The sequence below is a fragment of the Cynoglossus semilaevis genome, chromosome 6, assembly GCF_000523025.1.
Source record: "Cynoglossus semilaevis isolate Cse_v1.0 chromosome 6, Cse_v1.0, whole genome shotgun sequence".
In the NCBI taxonomy this organism is placed as follows: domain Eukaryota; kingdom Metazoa; phylum Chordata; class Actinopteri; order Pleuronectiformes; family Cynoglossidae; genus Cynoglossus; species Cynoglossus semilaevis.
This window is the reverse complement of record NC_024312.1, coordinates 9,049,448-9,067,350: the sequence shown is the minus strand read 5'-3', so window position 1 is coordinate 9,067,350 and position 17,903 is coordinate 9,049,448. Positions and strand designations below refer to the sequence as shown.

Below are 17,903 nucleotides of genomic sequence, written 5' to 3'. Positions count from 1 at the left end.
CAATACTGTCTTTTATAGCTTCTGGTTGCAGGAGCTGTAGGTGTAGCAATACATTAGAATAGAGACATTTCAAAGTAATAATGGCTCGAGTTGTGAAAGTTTTTCGGACTCTGCGAAATCATTGGAAGAAGTCTACTTTTGCTGTGTGTGTTTTGTCGTATGGAGGCTACTGGCTGTATGGTAAACACTGGTAGGATCATTTTGTGTCCATTGTATAATTTTGATAATACACATTCAGAATAATGTCAAAAAAAAAAAGATGCACCATGTGTCTTCACGTTTGTGTCTTTTGCCACAACAGTGACAGTGTTCTGCGCACAGAGGCGTGTCTGCTAGCCCGAGTAAGACATCGTTTATTGTTGTAATTTTTCAGCGAAAAAAACGTGTCAATTACCCACTCATTATATTCTCTATAGGAATTTGGTCGTCAACAGATAGCACCAAATGAGAGGCTGAGGAAGGCAACTGTAATATTGAATCCCGCTGCCTGTAGCGGGTAAGGAATCAAATCTTAAAACATGTCAACAGCATTAATGTAGGGGAAAATGACAGATTATTTTCTGTGTTGCATCCAGAAAAGCCAACAACCTGTTTGAAAATAACGCTGCTCCCATTTTACATCTTGCTGGAGTTGAGATTACGGTTGTAAAGGTACTCATTCTCACAGTCTATACACATACAATTGAAACTATAACTAAGTATATGACTCTAAAGAAGTTACTCACAAAGTACAATATTAAGGAATAAACTCTGTGTTCTGGAGTCAGTTTATGGGTTCTGTCTTTGTTTGAAATGCTTTAATCTTCAATAGTTAATTGTTTTCTCATCTACAGACAGACTATGAGGGTCAGGCAAAAAAGCTAATGGAGTTCATGGAACAGACAGACATGCTAATTGTGGCTGGAGGGGATGGCACGCTGCAGGAAGTCATCACAGGATTACTGCGAAGGCCAGATCAGGTACCTGCAATATCATAATTTTATCCGTTTGTTGTAATTGCCACCTTATTTGGATATAAAAATATTTTGATTTGTCCTTGTTTTTATATTTTCTGTATGAAGGACACATTCAGTAACATACCAATTGGATTCATTCCACTGGGTTCCCACAATTCCCTGAGTCCAAGTCTTCACCTCCTCAGTGACAACAAAGTTAAGTACGTAACTCTTCATTGTACAGTCCTTGCCTCTGTCCCCTGTGCTGCTGCAACACAAAAAAGCTGCCAGTGTGGAGTCAATAAAGTTCAACCTTAAATTACGTTATGTTTTTGTGTGAAAATGTGCATTTTCATACAGTTTAATATATAAATAAACTGATATCTATCCTTTTAAAATTTTGCAGAGACATTACATCTGCTACTCTGACTATTCTGAAGGGAGACACTGTACCACTGGATGTACTACAAATTAACGTAAGGAGCTGGATTTGTTAACACCATAACGTCCATTAGATAAAGATACTTTAAACAGTGTCTGATTAATGTGTTTTTAGAATAATATTTCTGTTTGTACAGTAGAAAGCTAACCAGGACCTTTTGTATTACTTTGTTCTTGTGTTTATTAAGGGGGAGAAAGAGCAGCCAGTCTTCGCTCTAATGGGATTGCGATGGGGAGCTTTCAGAGATGTGGCTGCAAAACTCAGCAAGTATGATTATTATTATTATTAGTTTAAAAAATGCCAACACTACAAAAGTCGGAACTAACTTTGATGATTTCTCATCAGATACTGGTATCTTGGACCAATGAAAACAAATGCTGCTCATTGGTTCAGTACTTTAAGGGTAAGTAATAAAAAAGGGGGAGGGGCAACAGTGGGAGCAAGTCAATGGCAAGGTTGTTTGGTTTTGATAATTGATAATTTATTCATTATTTTTCTCTAAACACCTTGTGTATTATCATTTCTATGTATTGCAGTAGGCTTGCTATGTAATCCAATTTGACATTGTCCCAAAATATCTTTTAGGAATGGCCCTTGGTAAGGGATATCTCTGTGTCCTGCCTGGCTCCCAATCTTCGGCCCCCAGACCTCCCTCTACAGAAGCCCCCAAGGCCAAATGTGCTATACCATATCATGCGGAGACTTAAAAACTATTGGTCCCCACCTGTTGAAGGTGAGTTAGTGCAATTGTAGAAATTGAGTCCCAGCTAAAGAAGACTTGAAAAATCATTTTTCTGTTAACGTGTGTTTTGCCAGAGCCCCCTAAAGTGGAGGAGCCAGAAAAATGGGAGGAGAAGCAACTGTCAACATTGGAGCTGTTTGTTCAAACCCACAACAAAAACCCAGTGGAGAGGGTCGGTGTTGGAATAAACAATTACCATTAAACTTAGCACTAACAACTGAATATTTAAAGAAAAATGTTTTTTTAATATAATTCACTTGCTATGTATCTAAATTTGCAGCGAATAAACGACTCCCTGGTCGTGTGTGCAGAGCCTGGAGACTTCACTGTGGGAGAGTTCATCACTGTTGGGTCAGTAGTTTTTATATACCATGACTGTGTCAAACAAATGACTTTTGTGAATAAATAGAGATTTTGCAAAACTTTTTATACAAATGTGAAAAGTGAGTTTAAGAATTTCATGTTTTTCTTTGTAGGAATGACAAAGTAGAAGACCCATCTGTTTTCACTAAAAACTCCACCCAATTTGAAGCCAGTGCGTGTCGGCTGCAGCTACCAGAAGTAAAAACGCTTTTAAGTTGTTTTTCTTTTATTGTTTTATATTACCAGTCTGTATCGGTTGTTTTTAACACTGTCTTTTGATCTAGAATTCTGGTGGATTCTTCAACATTGACAATGAGGAGTATGAGGCGATGCCTGTGGAGATAAGACTGTTGCCACGGAAACTTCGCTTTTTCATCACTGCAGAGCGCAGGCAGCAGCTCCAGTCATTGATGCAGTAATGAAAAAACAAAACTGGTAAAATCACTTAAATGACGGGTTATTTTGGTTATGACAACTAAACACACTTCGAAAAACATCATTAGATCCAGAATTTCCAAGAAACTGAGTTTTTGTTTATGATGAATTTTAACGTCATGTGTTTTTTTAACCAGTAATGAGACTAGTATATTCAATACCATGTAAAAGGAGCCAGGTCTTACTCTGGGCTTGTAACATATTTATCTCTTGTCTTCCTGCAGGACTCTGTACTCCATTGTGTAAATTGGAGTTCAATGCAAAGCTAAGTTTTTTCATGTTCATCTGTATGTGTTGGGTTTGAGACCAAGAAGTAAAAAATGAGTAAAAACGATAGCGAATACTTTCCCTGAGCTCTGATTGTCTATTGTAACAGAAACCATTATAATAGAAAGGAAGCATGTAGGAGTATTAAGTTAAAGAAACACAGAAACAGGAGGTGATTCAACAGCAGATGTCTGTGATGTTGTCTTTTATAATGGCAGTACGTTAATGTCAGTGTTTGCTCATGCTTTAGAATTCATGATTACATTGCCGACGGCTCTAACAGTTTATCAGATTAGTAAATGATGAAGACACAACTAGTCGTCTTTGATTATCCTCGAATTGCATTACACTAGAAAAAAAACACACTGCTCAGATGTGCCATTTGTATTGCTAAGTGCACATCTCTGAAGGACTATACAAAGAAGGCATTTTATACAGTGCTGTGTGTTGTGTACATTCTACATTACATTTAACATACACCTAAAAAGTACACACAGTGTCAGAGGCGCAAACACAGGTCTTCTAACAAGCAGTGACACTAAGGTCACACAGCTGTGCTTAAGCCTAATCTTTTAGCAAATAACGCAGTTGTACAAACAGCAATGAGTGATTGCTGTCTCAAATTACTAGGAGAGAAAACTCACATTTTCTTGAGGTCCCATTTCAAATTACAATAAAACCTTGCAGTTCCACCATACTGTAAACACACTTATTTCATATCTGATCCTTAGGGATCCTGGAGGACAGTTATGAAATGACCATAATAAGATTTGGAATTTACTCAACGCACACAGTACTGAGGACAAGGACGATGGTGATGAGGACATATTTATAATTAAAAAATACCTGGTCATTGGGGGACCAATAATAAAAAAATAACTCGAGGCTTTGTTGTTCCAATATGGAACAAATAATCACTTTGATAGGCAACATGACAAACTTCAACACAAACTATTAAAAAAACAGTGTTGGACCATCTCCACAGGATACACTGAGTGGGACTGTAATAAAAGGAGGCAGAGCTTCAGTTAAAACACACCGGGGCTCTTCCTGTGACATTTACTGCAGAGGAGGAGTTAAAAACTCCAACCCTGCTCCAAATGTGGCATTAGCTGATCTAAAACAACAAAGGATTCTTTGTCTAAGACACGAGCGAGTGGAGTGGAGCGGATCGTTTATAGCTGTCCAATAAGTAAACTATCAACTACAGACACTCTCTTTAACAGGATCTGATGAGAGAAATAATAATTCAGCCTCTGGGAACTGTATACAGTGTTACAACAAACGACACGTTCACAATCGCAAAAAACTTTTTCACCCTCCACACAACCTCTGCTGGCTCAGGCATTAGGTAGTAAACATAGCTTTAAACACTATGTTATTGAGTCAAGTCAGTGGTTCTCAAAGTACGGGGCAGGTCCCCCTTAGGTAGCACCTATTGCAGAGAGGTGCAGCAGGGAAAACGCTTTTCTTTAAATGTCCCACGGTGGGAAAATTACTGATTTGTAATTTTATTAAATGTTCAATAAAAAACAGCAGATGTTTGACATTAGTTCTACCCACAAAAGGGGGCGCTGCAGAAAAACTTCAAGAACCACTGGTTAAAGTTATTACAGTTATGTTCACTTACCATTACAACAGATAAGACATTGGCCTACAGGAGCACTATACAGTATCAGTGAAGTCAGCTTTTACCTACACCTAAACTGCAATGCAACAGATACACTATAACAGCAACATGTGCTTAAAGTACACTGAATTGAACAGGGTTTTTAAAACACTTTTTTGCTGTGTGTCCATTTACATGTTTCTAAGTGGTATCTGCCATGAATGACAAAAGGCAGACGTCATGACGTGGTATTTCTACAGTACACCTTTCAGCTCAGAGAAGGCTGATTCCAAAGCCGGAATCACTGCCTATTATTCAAACCATGGTTATTTCTGTTTTGTTTCATCTTTTATCTTGAGGTTCATACTTTATAGCTTTATAGTTTTATAGTTTTATAGCTGGCAATAATTGTAGCAAACAACTGCAAAACACTATTGCTTTCATAGAGGTGTTTTCTGACTATAGCAACTGGAATGCATCAACTCTGGTTTTAACAGATATAATGGAATTTTTCCTCAATATTATGAGGCATAGGAAACGCAGCGTTATTCTCCTCATAGCCTTTGACGTGTAAGAGAAGATAGAATCTCAGTGAGAGGATTAATGTACATTTAATGGTTACCACTTGGCCAGATTCATAACATTAATTTTAGCTTTTTAAGGGCAGAAAACTCTATTTCTAATAGCAGACATATTGAAGCGTGACAATTATTTTTGAACACCTTCTTCTGATTACATAAGGGAGGTTGAGTGCAGCCTACACTTTTTTAACAATAGCCAATTCAAATGCCAAAACAGATTTCAATGATTAAAATCCTTTCCAAATTATTTAAACATCTCTTTGCACCTAATCAACAACCTTTACATTCGGTGTGTCTTATGTACTCTGACAATTTAAGTGGAAATCCAAGTCAGATAAGCAGAAAGAAAGACAAATCAGCATTATCTGACAGACCGCGTACAGAGTGATGTAGGATGCGTACAGTCACAGGGCTGGTCTGATCCAAGCGTCATATCTGCTCAGCAGGAGTTTATACGCCAGGATACAACAGTGTTGAGTTTCCTCCTTATCCACAATGGATGGAAAAAGACCTCCACAGGTCAGATGGACCAACAGAGTAGAAATGCACACCCAGAAGGGGACAGCAGATAACAGGCGAGGTCTGAGAGCGGAGGCAGTGTCTTCAGTGTTTTGGTGTGTCAAGGCCTTAAAGGCACGTGGACTCCGGTGGCATGTGGACCTTCCCAGACAGAGAGAGGGGGACAGAAGGGGCTCAGGTGCAACACAAGTTGTCAATGACCATGGTGATGTTAAAACCATACACATCCAGCAGGTTGACCAGGAAGGAGCGGTCAGCCTGGGGATCCAGCCCCATGGCTCTCACGTGGTCAGTGGTGAGGGTGGGTTCAGCACTACCAGCTATCTCAGACAAAGTCTGGAAGATGTGGTTGTTTAGCTCCATGAAGAACCTGTAACAGTGTTAAAGAGACGTGCATCACAATGGGGTCATAGTATGATCCTAAAAATAATGAAACAGTAATTCTCTCTTCAAAAACAGTTCTTCTTCCATTAGTAAAGTGGTTGAACATGTGTCAGTGACTCACAAATTGAAGAGATCCTCTTCACTTGATGTGCAGTCTCCATCCACCTCCTGAGAGTACAGCAGCAATTGTCTGCCGAAAACACATTATTACCCATAATTATGGAACATTAATGTTTATGTAATGTTATTCTAGTCTAAATACCATCACAGCACTACAATCTAAAGTGAGAATTTGTGTTTCTATTAGAGTTTAATACAGTTTATTTTACAATATTTCAGTAGCGTCCTACGTAAAGTTAAACTGTACCTTTGTTCCGTCAGTTTCCTGTACCTTTCCTTATCAGCTGCATTGAGACGCAGCATTGACTGCAAATGGCTCCTGTGTGTTTTCACATTCTGGTTGTCAATGTAGACATCGTACAAATCCTTCTTCTCCTCAAAGATCTTCTCTGTAGTACCTGTAAAATGTTTTGAAATAGTTAGGCCTACAGTATATATACAAAATCATTAAATTCCATATTTTACCAAATGTATTCCATAAATCTTTTAAGGACCAGCTCCACTCACAGGCTATATATGACACTTCTGTTGCCAGGACATTAATGTCTGCTACGTTGATGTAGAAGAAAGGTCGTAACTCGGGCACAGAGGAACCGATTCCAGGCAGAGACACGTTGGCCAGGCAGCAACAGCAGTACACTAAAACAGAACAAGGCGCATTATTAAACCTTTCCATGGAGATGGGAAGAAAAACTGCTCAGCATTTTAATCACACCACTAAGGAAAAGTAATCTCTTCCACACATCAAGTAAAAAAAGTCTGACAAATTCTTTAACCGATTTTGGTTTAGTGTTTGTTTCCTTTTCCTTTATTCAATGTAGTTCTTTTCCATTCATAAAAATATATATCGGTAGGTCAAATTTGTTTTTGCAGTTGTGAAAATTTGACTTTGTGTGTGTGCGTAAGCTTATGTTTGAGCTGCTCACCTCTGTAGCAGACCACACCTACAGGTGGAGGGGAGAAGATTAGAAGGCGTTTCCTCAGCAAGGCAAACTTCCACAGAACCATAATCTGTTCCCCGAAAAACTGGATGAACTGTGACATGCAGCCAGCTGGGTGGGTGATCTGCAGGGGGCACAGACGTGGCTTTAATGACATATTCATGTAGAACTCAACAATGAGCGAACACACACCAACATGGAAATGATTATAGACCTTCATTTCTGGATGCATGCAGCGGTTAATGTTGGTAACGCTCCAGGTGGGGCAGGCAGAGACCACGCTATTCCCTGAAGGTTGAAGGACAGCCTTTTTGTCCTCATAGAAGGCCTCCAGTGGAGAATATTGACCTGGACACTGTAACTGGTGCCTGTGTACAAAGACAGGGAGGACTGTTTTAGGACTACACAGTACAAAGTGCATTAACAAGGTTCTGGGTTTATTTGTTGGTACTACAAGCTTTAAGGCACAGTTTATTTAGGTGAGCACTCTTTGGTAGTATTTATAATTGCTCTTACCTATGAGATTCCCCAGGGCACCACTTTGGGGCCTTTACATTTACCATACAATAGACATACAATGTCTATCCATCTAAACTAATAATCATGCTGTCATTCATTCCCCTCTGGACCTTAGAGGTTTTTATTCCCAAATGTAAATACCGGTAAACTCCTAATAATATTAAACTATCCATTTGTACTTGGGAGTCATACCTTTAGACTCAACTGTACATTATGTCATTTCTTTTACTGGCCTATGATCACCTAGTCATTTTATTTCTTTTTTTTTTAAACTTTTTTAGTCATATTAATGTTTAATATGGTTGTTTTTTTGTGTCCACATGAAACAAATATAACCTTTACATTTACAGAGTTAGATTTGGCAATATTAGATCAAGCAGGGAGAGACTACATCGTGGTATGCTCTACTTTTGTGCTGACACTTCACACAAAGCCTGCATATGCAAGGATTTTGAACTTGAATTTGGATCTGAGTTCCTGTATATTCGATGTGGCAAGCATACAGAAAACCTGTTAGTCAGACACACAGGTGAGGCAGATTAGCTTTACTGTAAAATAAAATGTGAAGAAAAGACTGACAGTGCACTAACGGCTCTCTTACCTGACTTGGTTCTCCAGGAAGTGCATGTAGCGGTAAAGCAGTGTGTATGACGGAGAGAGAATTCCCACAGACTTCATCCTCGCCCCTCGCTCCAGTTCACTCTCCACAGGCATGTTAGCAAAACAGGCTAAGCCAAAGAAAGGGCCTTTACGGAAATATCTAATAACACATATTAGAGAGCAAGAGTGAATGACTGTGACAGCCATCTGACAGTATCAGTGCAGAACTATTTGTCTGGATGTCATCTCACATGAAGTCACTGGTGACCCGATGGGAACCACTGGCCATTGACTTGAATTCAACTCCATCAAGATTGATGTCATGAGGCAGGCACCACTCTATTATGTTCCCTGTCATACACACACACACACACACATACAGTATCAGTCGGGTATTTTGCCTTCTTTACTTCCTTTAAAGCCAGTTTTACAGTGACAGGTCATGGGAAAGAATTGAAAAGTGCTGACTAAGCTACAGTTCTCTCCCATACAAAGCAGAAGCACTCCCAGTCCAATGCTGTTTTGTGTTGTGTGTTGTGTTTGACTGAGGTCAGCATTAATGCAAATTTATATTTGTTTTAATAAGTTGACGATATTCTTACATTTTATTCACTCATGAGGGTGAATTAAATGCCAGAAAAGAGAATTACATACAAGAAAGAGAAGTGAAATGAAGTTCCCTGAGAATTACATACAAGAAAGAGAAGTGAGAGAGAAGTTTTGCTGCGGTTGCCTAAAGAAAGTAACAGTTGTCTCATCATTGCATATTGTGTCCCTTTTTTTACTCCTAACAAGTCACTTTTGATATTCCAAATAACAAACTAGATGACCTAAACTACATTACAACATGATTTTCATTACTCATTAGCCACTGGAGTGGACCTAGCTTCTAGTTTCACTTTTTTTAAAAACCTATGATTAACTGTTGGGTTACTTAGTGCTCTACTAGTCATAGACACCTGGGCTCACATATGTTGCCGATTGAGATGAGAATTTTACAATTATCCTGACCAGAATTATCATTGTTTACTGTATTGCCACCGCGGAGGATTTAAATTATATTGACTTAAGAGATCCACGCTCCCAGTTATGACGTTTACAAATAACCACGGACGTTTTAGGTGCAATTAGCGATATTAATCGAACTTATGCAATCTAATTTTTCCTTGTCCCGAGGCTATTTATCCTGTGATAACAGTAATGTGGTTACAATGCTATGCTTCTTTCTCACTTCTTTTCGAATACTTTCGAATAGTCATTTATTTCTTTATTCTGTCTCATTACTTTGCTTCCTCAATTTCATTTCTATATTATGTTGTGCAAATAATTTGAGTAGACATGGGTAAGCATTGTACTATTTGCATATTCGGAATAAACAGTATTAAAAGAAAAACAAAACAAATCTTTACAAGTGCATGCAAACATGTATTTCAGCCAAAGTCTGAAAGACAATTTCAGAATCTTGTTACCTGCTGTTGTTGCTCACCTGATCTCGGGTCAAAGGTAACTACAAACACAGCCACAATCTGATCTTTTTCTGCCCACTGATCTCTCGCTGACAGGCTGCCGTGGTAAGGAACGTGACGGTCTATCCCCACAGCCTCCGGCCGAGTCCAGCCCTGTCCACGGAGGTCTGTCCAGGGACGGGCCGAGCTTCCGACTCCGCTGCCAACATCAGCTGTTACATTCCTGCACGGACTGCAGGTGCTGCTGGTGACGGCAGTGGTACCAACCACAGTGTCCGCGGCCAGAGGTGGTGGCGGAGCCGCCTGGTTCGGATCTGACGGTGGGATCTCCTCCCAGTCCAGCAGTGGTGCTCGATCCGACTTCTCCACCATGGCGCTGCCGCCTGCGAGGACACAGGGAGGGGTACAAACAACACACAAGGTTCGGTGTCCGGCTAAAAAGAGTTAAACAGTCCAGGACTTGTGCTGCTAGAACATGGTTTTCTGAGCTCTCTGCTTGTTTTCTGAGTATCTGTAAGCGTGTCACATCCACGGGAAAGCTGTTTTTCTCCTCCTGTCTCACTGTTTTGATGACGTCGCTCACTTCCGCCCACGTGTCTACACATTACTATTTCATGCACTGGCCTGATTTGGATTAGAGGCTTTTTGCCAAGCCCTTATATGGCGCTACCGCAAAATCATATTTTATACCTTAAACTGAATGACATGACTTGCATACATCCAGACCATGTCACCTATACTCCATACTGACCTGAACCTGATATTATAAAACAAAACATTTAAAAAAAAACCTTAACCAAGATCCACGAGTCATATTGTGTACTATTGGAATCGATTATTCGTTTCTCGGGCTCTTTAATTAAATATATATTAACTATAGCATAATTTGGCCAATGCAGACTTAGTACAAAGATGGAACAAAAGTAGTTTTACTAAGTGTAAATATTCTAACTAAAGATGCAAATTACATATCACATAGATTGGGGTTCTCAAACCAAAAAAAAAGTACATTCTGTGGTACTTAAGTTCCCTGTTGAAATACGCAGTTAAATCTTACTTATTCATCTTATTTTCTTTGATTATTCTTTTCAAACAGTTTTCAGGGCCCCCAGCAGGGGGTTCAAGGGAGCTCCAGTAATTCCAAGCAGTCATAAGGTGAAGGGAGGGTCTCCCTGGGTTACAGTCTGTCACAGGGCCACATAAAGAGGTAAACAACCGTCCACAAGGTCATTCATTCATAGCTAATTTAGAGTGAACAGCTAATCTGTTCCTGTATGTTTTTGAACCACTGAAGTACAGAAAGAAATCCCAGGGACACACTGGTAGATGTTATTAAAAGTTAGTTTGCAAAATAGTGAATGTAGATAAAATAAAGAGGGACAGAGAGAGGTCAATGTTACAAAAAAGCATGGAAGAGAGTGGAGACAGTGAACCCATGAATTCATATATGTATGTATGTAAGTGTGTATTTGTGTGTGACAATATAGGTTTTCTTTCTTGAACAGTTTTTTTATTTATGTGTATTAATTAGCCTTCACATAAAACTACATAGAAGTGCTTTACAGCTTTTGTCAAACCTTTTGCCAATTGCCTTTATTACCGTTATTTGTTTGAACCTAAATTGACTTCGCGCAATTATCTGTCACGTGAAAGTCAGGTGCGTCTTACGGGAAGCTTTAAACCAATCGCCTTTGCGACATGTTACGGCTGACGTCGTAGTTGATTTAAACAGGAAGTCAGTTAGACACAGGGCGCGAGGTTTGAGCGTGCAGGAGCGTCTGTTTATTCGTGAGTACGCATGTTAAACATACGTTTAAGTGTTGTTGGCGCCGGTGTGAAACACGTGTTGACATTATTAACAGGCATGACATTAGGGAGGCTCGTTGGTGCAGCTTTCTTTGTTGTCCGTCATTAGATGTAAATATATAACACCAAATGAAGCATAACAATACAGTATTTAAATAATTATTTTTAAATGCAGTTTACATAAATGGTCAATTATATGAACCATTTGTCTGTGTCCTCAAACCTCAAAGGTTTAAACATTTTAATAGAAGTCTTTATCAAATGACAGGCCACAGGCAGCTATAATGTTGTTTGATGGGATCAGCCAGCAGCTGGACTTCACCAGCTGTGGAGAGGAGGGCAACAGCAGTGACAACAGTTCTGATGAATGTGCCTCCAGAATACCAAGTCCTAGACTCAGATCTCCCAGTCCTGCTTGCAGAACGCCAAGGGTACAGCGCCACCGCAGCAGGAACAGCACTGTGTCCTCACCGTCACAATGCACCAGCCCTATACCCTATGCCTTCCTGAGGAAACTGAGGCTTTGTGATTCTCCCAGTACCCCTAAGGTGGAGTATGATAAAAAATTAAAAACCAAATCAAGTTCATTTGCAAGACCTCACTGCATTTCTCTTGTATTATTCACTGTAGAGTTTGATATCTAAGTCGTCCCAGCCATGCTCCAGCTCAAAGGTCAGTTGCAAGCGCAGGACGCCACATTCTGACTCAACTGTGGTAAATGTCTCCAGAGCGCCCTCTGTCAACGTGAATCCTTTTACCTCTGACACCGTACGCAAAAATAGTGAGCAGTGGAGGAACAGTTTTGGGAGTGATGATGATGACTGTGGACGCAGGTAACCAATGATATTGTAGATTTTAGTTGTATAAATGTACATACTCTTTGTTGTGTGTTGGTTTTGACAAAATGTTTATAATAGAATTTACCAACTTTTAACAATATTAGTTAAACATGTACAGTATTTTAACCTTCTTTAGTGGCACATATAATACCAAAAGAGCCAAAAATTTACAAAACCCTAACATTTTTTTAATAAAACATCTAGGTCAGTAATTCTTGACCACAGTGCTACATTGGTGTGCAGTGACAGGTGTACAATTGTAAAATTATCCAATTTCACTTAATTTGTCTGAAAATAATTTATTTACTGCTAATAATTAGTTTCTGTTAGTCTGTGTGAAAAAACTTGAGAAAAGTGTTTATTCCTGTGAGGATATCAGTGTGTTCAACTAAACAGGACCATTTTTCACACAACACATTGTGAAAAACAGTGGGATTTGTTTATTGTAAAATTGTGTGCTAACACTGAGGTTTTAAACTATGGGGTTGCCATGGTGATGCTTCACCTGGCTGCACAGCTCAGTCAGACCGCTGGACCTTTTTAGCCATGTCATAGGGAACAACAGCCCTATTAAACACATGTTTAATGTGTCAAGAATCGGCTTGTTTCTTTGCAATACCTTTTAAAAAAAAAAACTAGGGCAAGAGCATGTTGTGAATATAAACACTCACTGAAAAAAAATCACTCACTGAAAATCTGTTTTCATGGTTTGGGCTGGCTGGGCTGCTCTAAGTGAAAAAGAATGGCTGAAGGCATTTTTTTTTTATGTTACAGGTTGAAACACAGCTTGACGTCATCTGAGGAGGATGATGACTCTTTTCTCCCACGAAAGGTAAGTTATATTTATTCACGTTCTCTGATTAATCTGATCTCCCTCTCTGATTTCATCAGCAGGCTTTGTCCTGTGTGGTTGCCTCCACACAGTTCTGTCAAAAATTTAATGCTGCCAGTCCTATTTCTGGAATATCTCTTTAAGGATTTTCAAAAGAACTCTTTGATTCGTCACACTTCTGTTGTGGAAGTGTTACCTTATTTGGTCTGGACAAAGAAAAGCGTTGGCTGTCTTGGCTGTTATCAATGCTGTGATGCACGATCTGATGGTGTCTGTGTATACCACAAGGCTCACAGTCTGTTAATTTGGCAGAAAAGAGCCGTCCAGTCCTTCATGTTGTCACGCTATGAGAGTGAGTTCCTGGAGCTGGAGTGCATTGGTGTGGGTGAATTTGGGGCAGTTTATAAGTGTCTGAAGAGGCTGGATGGCTGCTTGTACGCCATAAAACGCTCACGGCGTCCCCTTGCAGGCTCTGCCAATGAGTGAGTCAGAAACACGTCACAGTCTACAAGATACAAAATATTTGACACAAAGGATTTCATAAATGTCTTGACAACTTTTTTTTTTTCTTTTTACTGTCCTTTTAGACACCTGGCTTTAAAGGAAGTATATGCACACGCCGTTCTGGGGCTACACCCACACGTTGTTCGCTATTATTCAGCATGGGCAGAGGAAGATCACATGATCATTCAAAATGAATATTGTGATGGTAAGTTTCACATTACTCTCAACAGTGTTCAAGACCTACACTAAGCTGTGTGTGTCTGTGTCTCTGTTGAGTCAGGTGGAAGTCTCAGTGATGCCATGGTGAAGAAACAGGAGCTGTGTGAGCAGTTTTCAGTGGCAGAACTAAAAGATCTCCTTTTACAAGTGTCCATGGGTCTGAAATACATTCACAGTTCAGGCTTGGTACACTTGGATATCAAACCAAGTATGTTTTACAGTAGTTTTCAGGCTGCTTTTCTTGTTGTGTTGTTTTTAAATCTTGCACTTTAAAGATATTAAACCTCAATTGTAGGTAATATATTCATTTGTCAGTCCCTCTCCTCAAATTCCCCTGCTGAGAGGGACAGTGACGATGAGGAAGACAAGAAGACTTCCGGGGGAGTCATTTACAAGATTGGTATAAAATTGGATTTTTAATACACTTACACTTTAAACTTTCTATTTTTGTGGAAGCTGTAAATCTCGTTTTCGTAGGGGATCTTGGCCATGTGACTTCAGCCAACGATCCCCAGGTTGAGGAAGGGGATAGTCGCTTTTTGGCCTTGGAGATCCTACATGAAGTAAAGACATATTATCATTTACTTGTAATCACAATACTAGCAAAGAATTTTCAAACAGGTGACTGGCTTTTTGCCTCGCCTCCTTGTAAGCAGTCTCTTTTCTCTGCAGGATTACAGTCACCTTCCCAAAGCAGATGTCTTTGCTCTAGGCCTCACTGTGGTTCTAGCAGCTGGGGCGCCCCCTCTGCCTTTAAATGGAGACCAGTGGCACAGCCTTAGAGAGGGCATGTTCCCCGAGCTGCCACATGAGCTCCCACCTCCATTTAGAAGCCTAATTCAGGTACATTTTTATGAGAATGTATTTGAACCTCCACGTGTAGCAATTACAAGTCTTCCATTGACAAACGCATTTGCTTAATGTTTACACCCTGGCAGATAATGAGCGCTGTTGTTATGCTCTGCCCCATGAGATTAGTGCTGTTTTACAGGTTTTCTGGCCTAGTTGACCATAAGCATTTCACAAATTGAATTGGTAGAATTTTGCTCTTCTTCAAATGAAATTAAAAATAATCCTGGTAAGCATGTACCCTCGTTGTTTTTACTTACCTTAAGTGGTCGTTCTGTACATCACTGCCACCTATTGGGTTCATTATAGATTGATTTTTTTAAAAAAAAGTACAAAATAGACATACCTGTGTATGACCATACTTCATTTTCTTCATTAAAGGGGACAACATTTGTTTATTCTACTATCCTATGTTCTTAAGAAATTCCTTCCTCTGATTAGAACATAAATGCTTGGAAGTAATGATGCTTTTTTTTTTGGCCAATATTTTGCAAGCTGTTATTGGATCCTGACCCCGGAAAGCGTCCTTCTGCCAGAGAGCTCTGCAAACACCCAGTGTTGAAGGAGGAGAGAACCAGTCGTGTAGCTGCTCAACTCCGCAAAGAGCTCAACGTGGAGAAGTTCAGGACTGCGATGCTTGAAAAGTAAGGATAGTTAATGAAAGAAAATTAAAGCTGATTAACACCAGTTAAGTGGGACAGAGGCAATCCAACACCTTATTATTTTTTTGGGAGCTAATTTTAATATTTATTACATTTATTGTTTTACATTTGATATTTTTTGCATCTGAAGAATCCAGTATCTACAAATTTTTTTCTTAAAGTTTATATTGACAAACAGAGTTAGAGTAGGGTAGGTTAAGACGTTTTTTAGACGTGACTTCAGAGATAAGTATGCACAAGTATGACCAGGAGGTGGTGCAATTATTTAATCATTAACATGTTGATGTCTGACGTGCAATCATGCACGACTGTCTTTTTTTATGTAGCAGTTTAATTTAAAGTGTAACTTTGTTTTTAGTTTTGTGTTGTGTGCTTTATATATTTAAATCAATCTTTCAGAGAGCTCCAGCAGGCTCGACAGGCAGCACTGTCGCCTAAACAGAACCTTCCTGTTGGCTTGAAACCTGCTGTGAAGATGGGGTCTGTACCAAGAAAGGGGAAAAGGCTTGTTGGCAGGAGCACAGCACGATCCATAAGTTGTGACGTATCTGGATACGGTGTCTGATGCCACAATTTGAGGCCCAGACGATGACTGGGGAATATTTGCCTAATGGATGCTTGAAATGACAACCTAATTTGATCTTTTGGGACTAACGTATCCAAAAGAATGCCTTGTTTTTTTTTAATCTTAATAAAATGTTATCATCTTGTCTTGGGTTTATTTTTTTTTTTTTTAAATTTCAAATGACTATGCAGGCCTTGTCGTGTAGTGCAAGAACACAGGGACAAAAACATGCTGTTGTTTCAGGGACTTTCCAGCCCTGAGGTTTTCTTATCTATCTTAGCTACAAGGAAGACTGGGTATCTGAATGGAAACTCATCAGAAAACGACTTCAATCTTACGGGTTTTCTCCGTACACAAACAATTCCTATAATGTTATTACAATTGTAATACATTTTCATCAAATATATCTTGGTTACGTTAGAAGTCATGTAAATTTCTGGTGTATATAATGTAATACATTTATTCATTTTTTGTTTTACCTCGCGATTGTTACTACCCTCTTCTTTGTGTATTTTAACATGCCCCGTGTTTTTGTTTTGTTTTTTAACCGACAGGAGCCAGCATTAGCATTAAATATTGCGATAGTTTTTTTTTGTTTGTTTGTTTTTTGACGCGTCACAGGGACTTAAGGTCCAGCCCACTAAATTCCGACACACAAGTGGATGCACTCGTGCTATTGTTTGTGTTGTTTATCCGCTCCGTGCACGTTGATTTGCGAGACCTCACTTATATATATATATATATATATATATATATACACTTTAAAGTGGATGGAGTGACTAACCGCGGCAGACAAAGCGACTGTAAGTATCATGTTTTTTCAAACTTTACTGCATTTTTTTAAATTCACCGTTAAAGTGATGAGCGAATGTAATAGTTAGCGTTAGCTTAACTTCGCTCGTACCGCTACATAAACGTAAGTTTAACCAAAGTCATAAAGTTTGGCTGCTGATATTAAGGTATGCAGATTTGTACGTTATTCGTCATACGTGATGGGGTACATCCGGGTACATATTTCTGTTAATATTTTAACTTGATTTTAATGTAAAAATATCACTTTGTCACTTTACTTTCAATCTGAAGGTGGAGAGTGTCCGTCCATGGATGAGCTGAAGAGCATGGCTGTTAGCCAGAACACCACCCTGGTCGCTTTTGCATTTCTTTATGCAGACTGTCAAAACACTGAGTACAGAAAGGAGATAATTTCTCTGGAGGAGATATGCAAGCCGGTCCAGGACATCAACTGCAACGGGGACTGGGTCGACCCGGGGAGAGATGGTGACTTAGAAACCGACGGTCACCTGTCAATGCCTATCCCACCGATAGACATTGAGCCCATAGTCAATGTGCAGTGGCCCGGTGAGTAACCGAAAGAGGAGCCTTGAATTTTGCTAACATGCTATGGAATCGACAATGTCACATTTAAATAGTTAAGTTTTTTTTAAATGCTGAGAAGTACAATTTATATTAAAGAGATCCAGTGCAGTATTAGTTAAGTTCAAAATAAGCCAAATTCACAATAGATCACACGCTGAGCAACGATGGGGAGAGAAAAAAACTCCCTTTACAACAGGAAGAAATCTCTAGCAGACAGTGTTGCTGTCTGCGTTAGCAACAGAAAGTCAGGAGGAAGTGTGTGTGTGTACATGAAAAGAGGACATGAGGACCGTTACTGTGTGATGACATTTAATGGTAAATTTAAAG

At 39.5% G+C, this 17,903-nt stretch overlaps 3 protein-coding genes across 5 annotated transcripts; 2 read left to right on the top strand and 1 right to left on the bottom strand.

The window, feature by feature from the left end:
- The first annotated feature begins 50 nt into the window (after positions 1-50).
- On the top strand, positions 51-3,263 carry agk (acylglycerol kinase). Its single transcript, XM_008311834.3, has 15 exons — positions 51-190; positions 302-341; positions 417-496; positions 576-651; positions 834-959; positions 1,062-1,156; positions 1,342-1,411; positions 1,565-1,644; positions 1,723-1,780; positions 1,963-2,110; positions 2,194-2,291; positions 2,400-2,470; positions 2,596-2,680; positions 2,767-2,917; positions 3,142-3,263. Exons 1-14 carry the CDS (start codon positions 81-83, stop codon positions 2,899-2,901), a joined length of 1,272 nt encoding a protein of 423 aa, XP_008310056.1. The 5' UTR covers positions 51-80; the 3' UTR covers positions 2,902-2,917; positions 3,142-3,263.
- Positions 3,264-3,374: 111 nt separating this feature from the next.
- On the bottom strand, positions 3,375-10,311 carry dennd11 (DENN domain containing 11). The gene is made up of 9 exons (XM_008311832.3): positions 9,944-10,311; positions 8,709-8,808; positions 8,459-8,617; positions 7,553-7,706; positions 7,324-7,462; positions 6,905-7,036; positions 6,645-6,795; positions 6,399-6,467; positions 3,375-6,263 (listed from the first exon to the last, which is right to left on the bottom strand). Exons 1-9 carry the CDS (start codon positions 10,293-10,295, stop codon positions 6,068-6,070), a joined length of 1,452 nt encoding a protein of 483 aa, XP_008310054.1. The 5' UTR covers positions 10,296-10,311; the 3' UTR covers positions 3,375-6,067.
- wee2 (WEE2 oocyte meiosis inhibiting kinase) lies at positions 10,214-16,344 on the top strand. Of its 3 annotated transcripts, XM_025056275.1 has the most exons (13): positions 10,214-10,344; positions 11,020-11,130; positions 11,998-12,277; positions 12,360-12,562; positions 13,343-13,400; positions 13,713-13,882; positions 13,988-14,109; positions 14,185-14,331; positions 14,419-14,523; positions 14,601-14,686; positions 14,796-14,966; positions 15,468-15,616; positions 16,034-16,344. In XM_025056275.1, the coding sequence occupies exons 3-13, from the start codon at positions 12,014-12,016 to the stop codon at positions 16,197-16,199; spliced, it is 1,641 nt and encodes a 546-aa protein (XP_024912043.1). In that variant the 5' UTR covers positions 10,214-10,344; positions 11,020-11,130; positions 11,998-12,013; the 3' UTR covers positions 16,200-16,344. The 3 variants fall into 3 exon arrangements, with proteins under 3 accessions (XP_024912043.1, XP_008310052.1, XP_008310053.1); XM_008311830.3 differs by lacking the exons at positions 10,214-10,344; positions 11,020-11,130 and adding an exon at positions 11,581-11,711; XM_008311831.3 differs by lacking the exons at positions 10,214-10,344; positions 11,020-11,130; positions 14,419-14,523 and adding an exon at positions 11,581-11,711 and having other exon boundaries at positions 14,580-14,686.
- Positions 16,345-17,903: the final 1,559 nt, after the last annotated feature.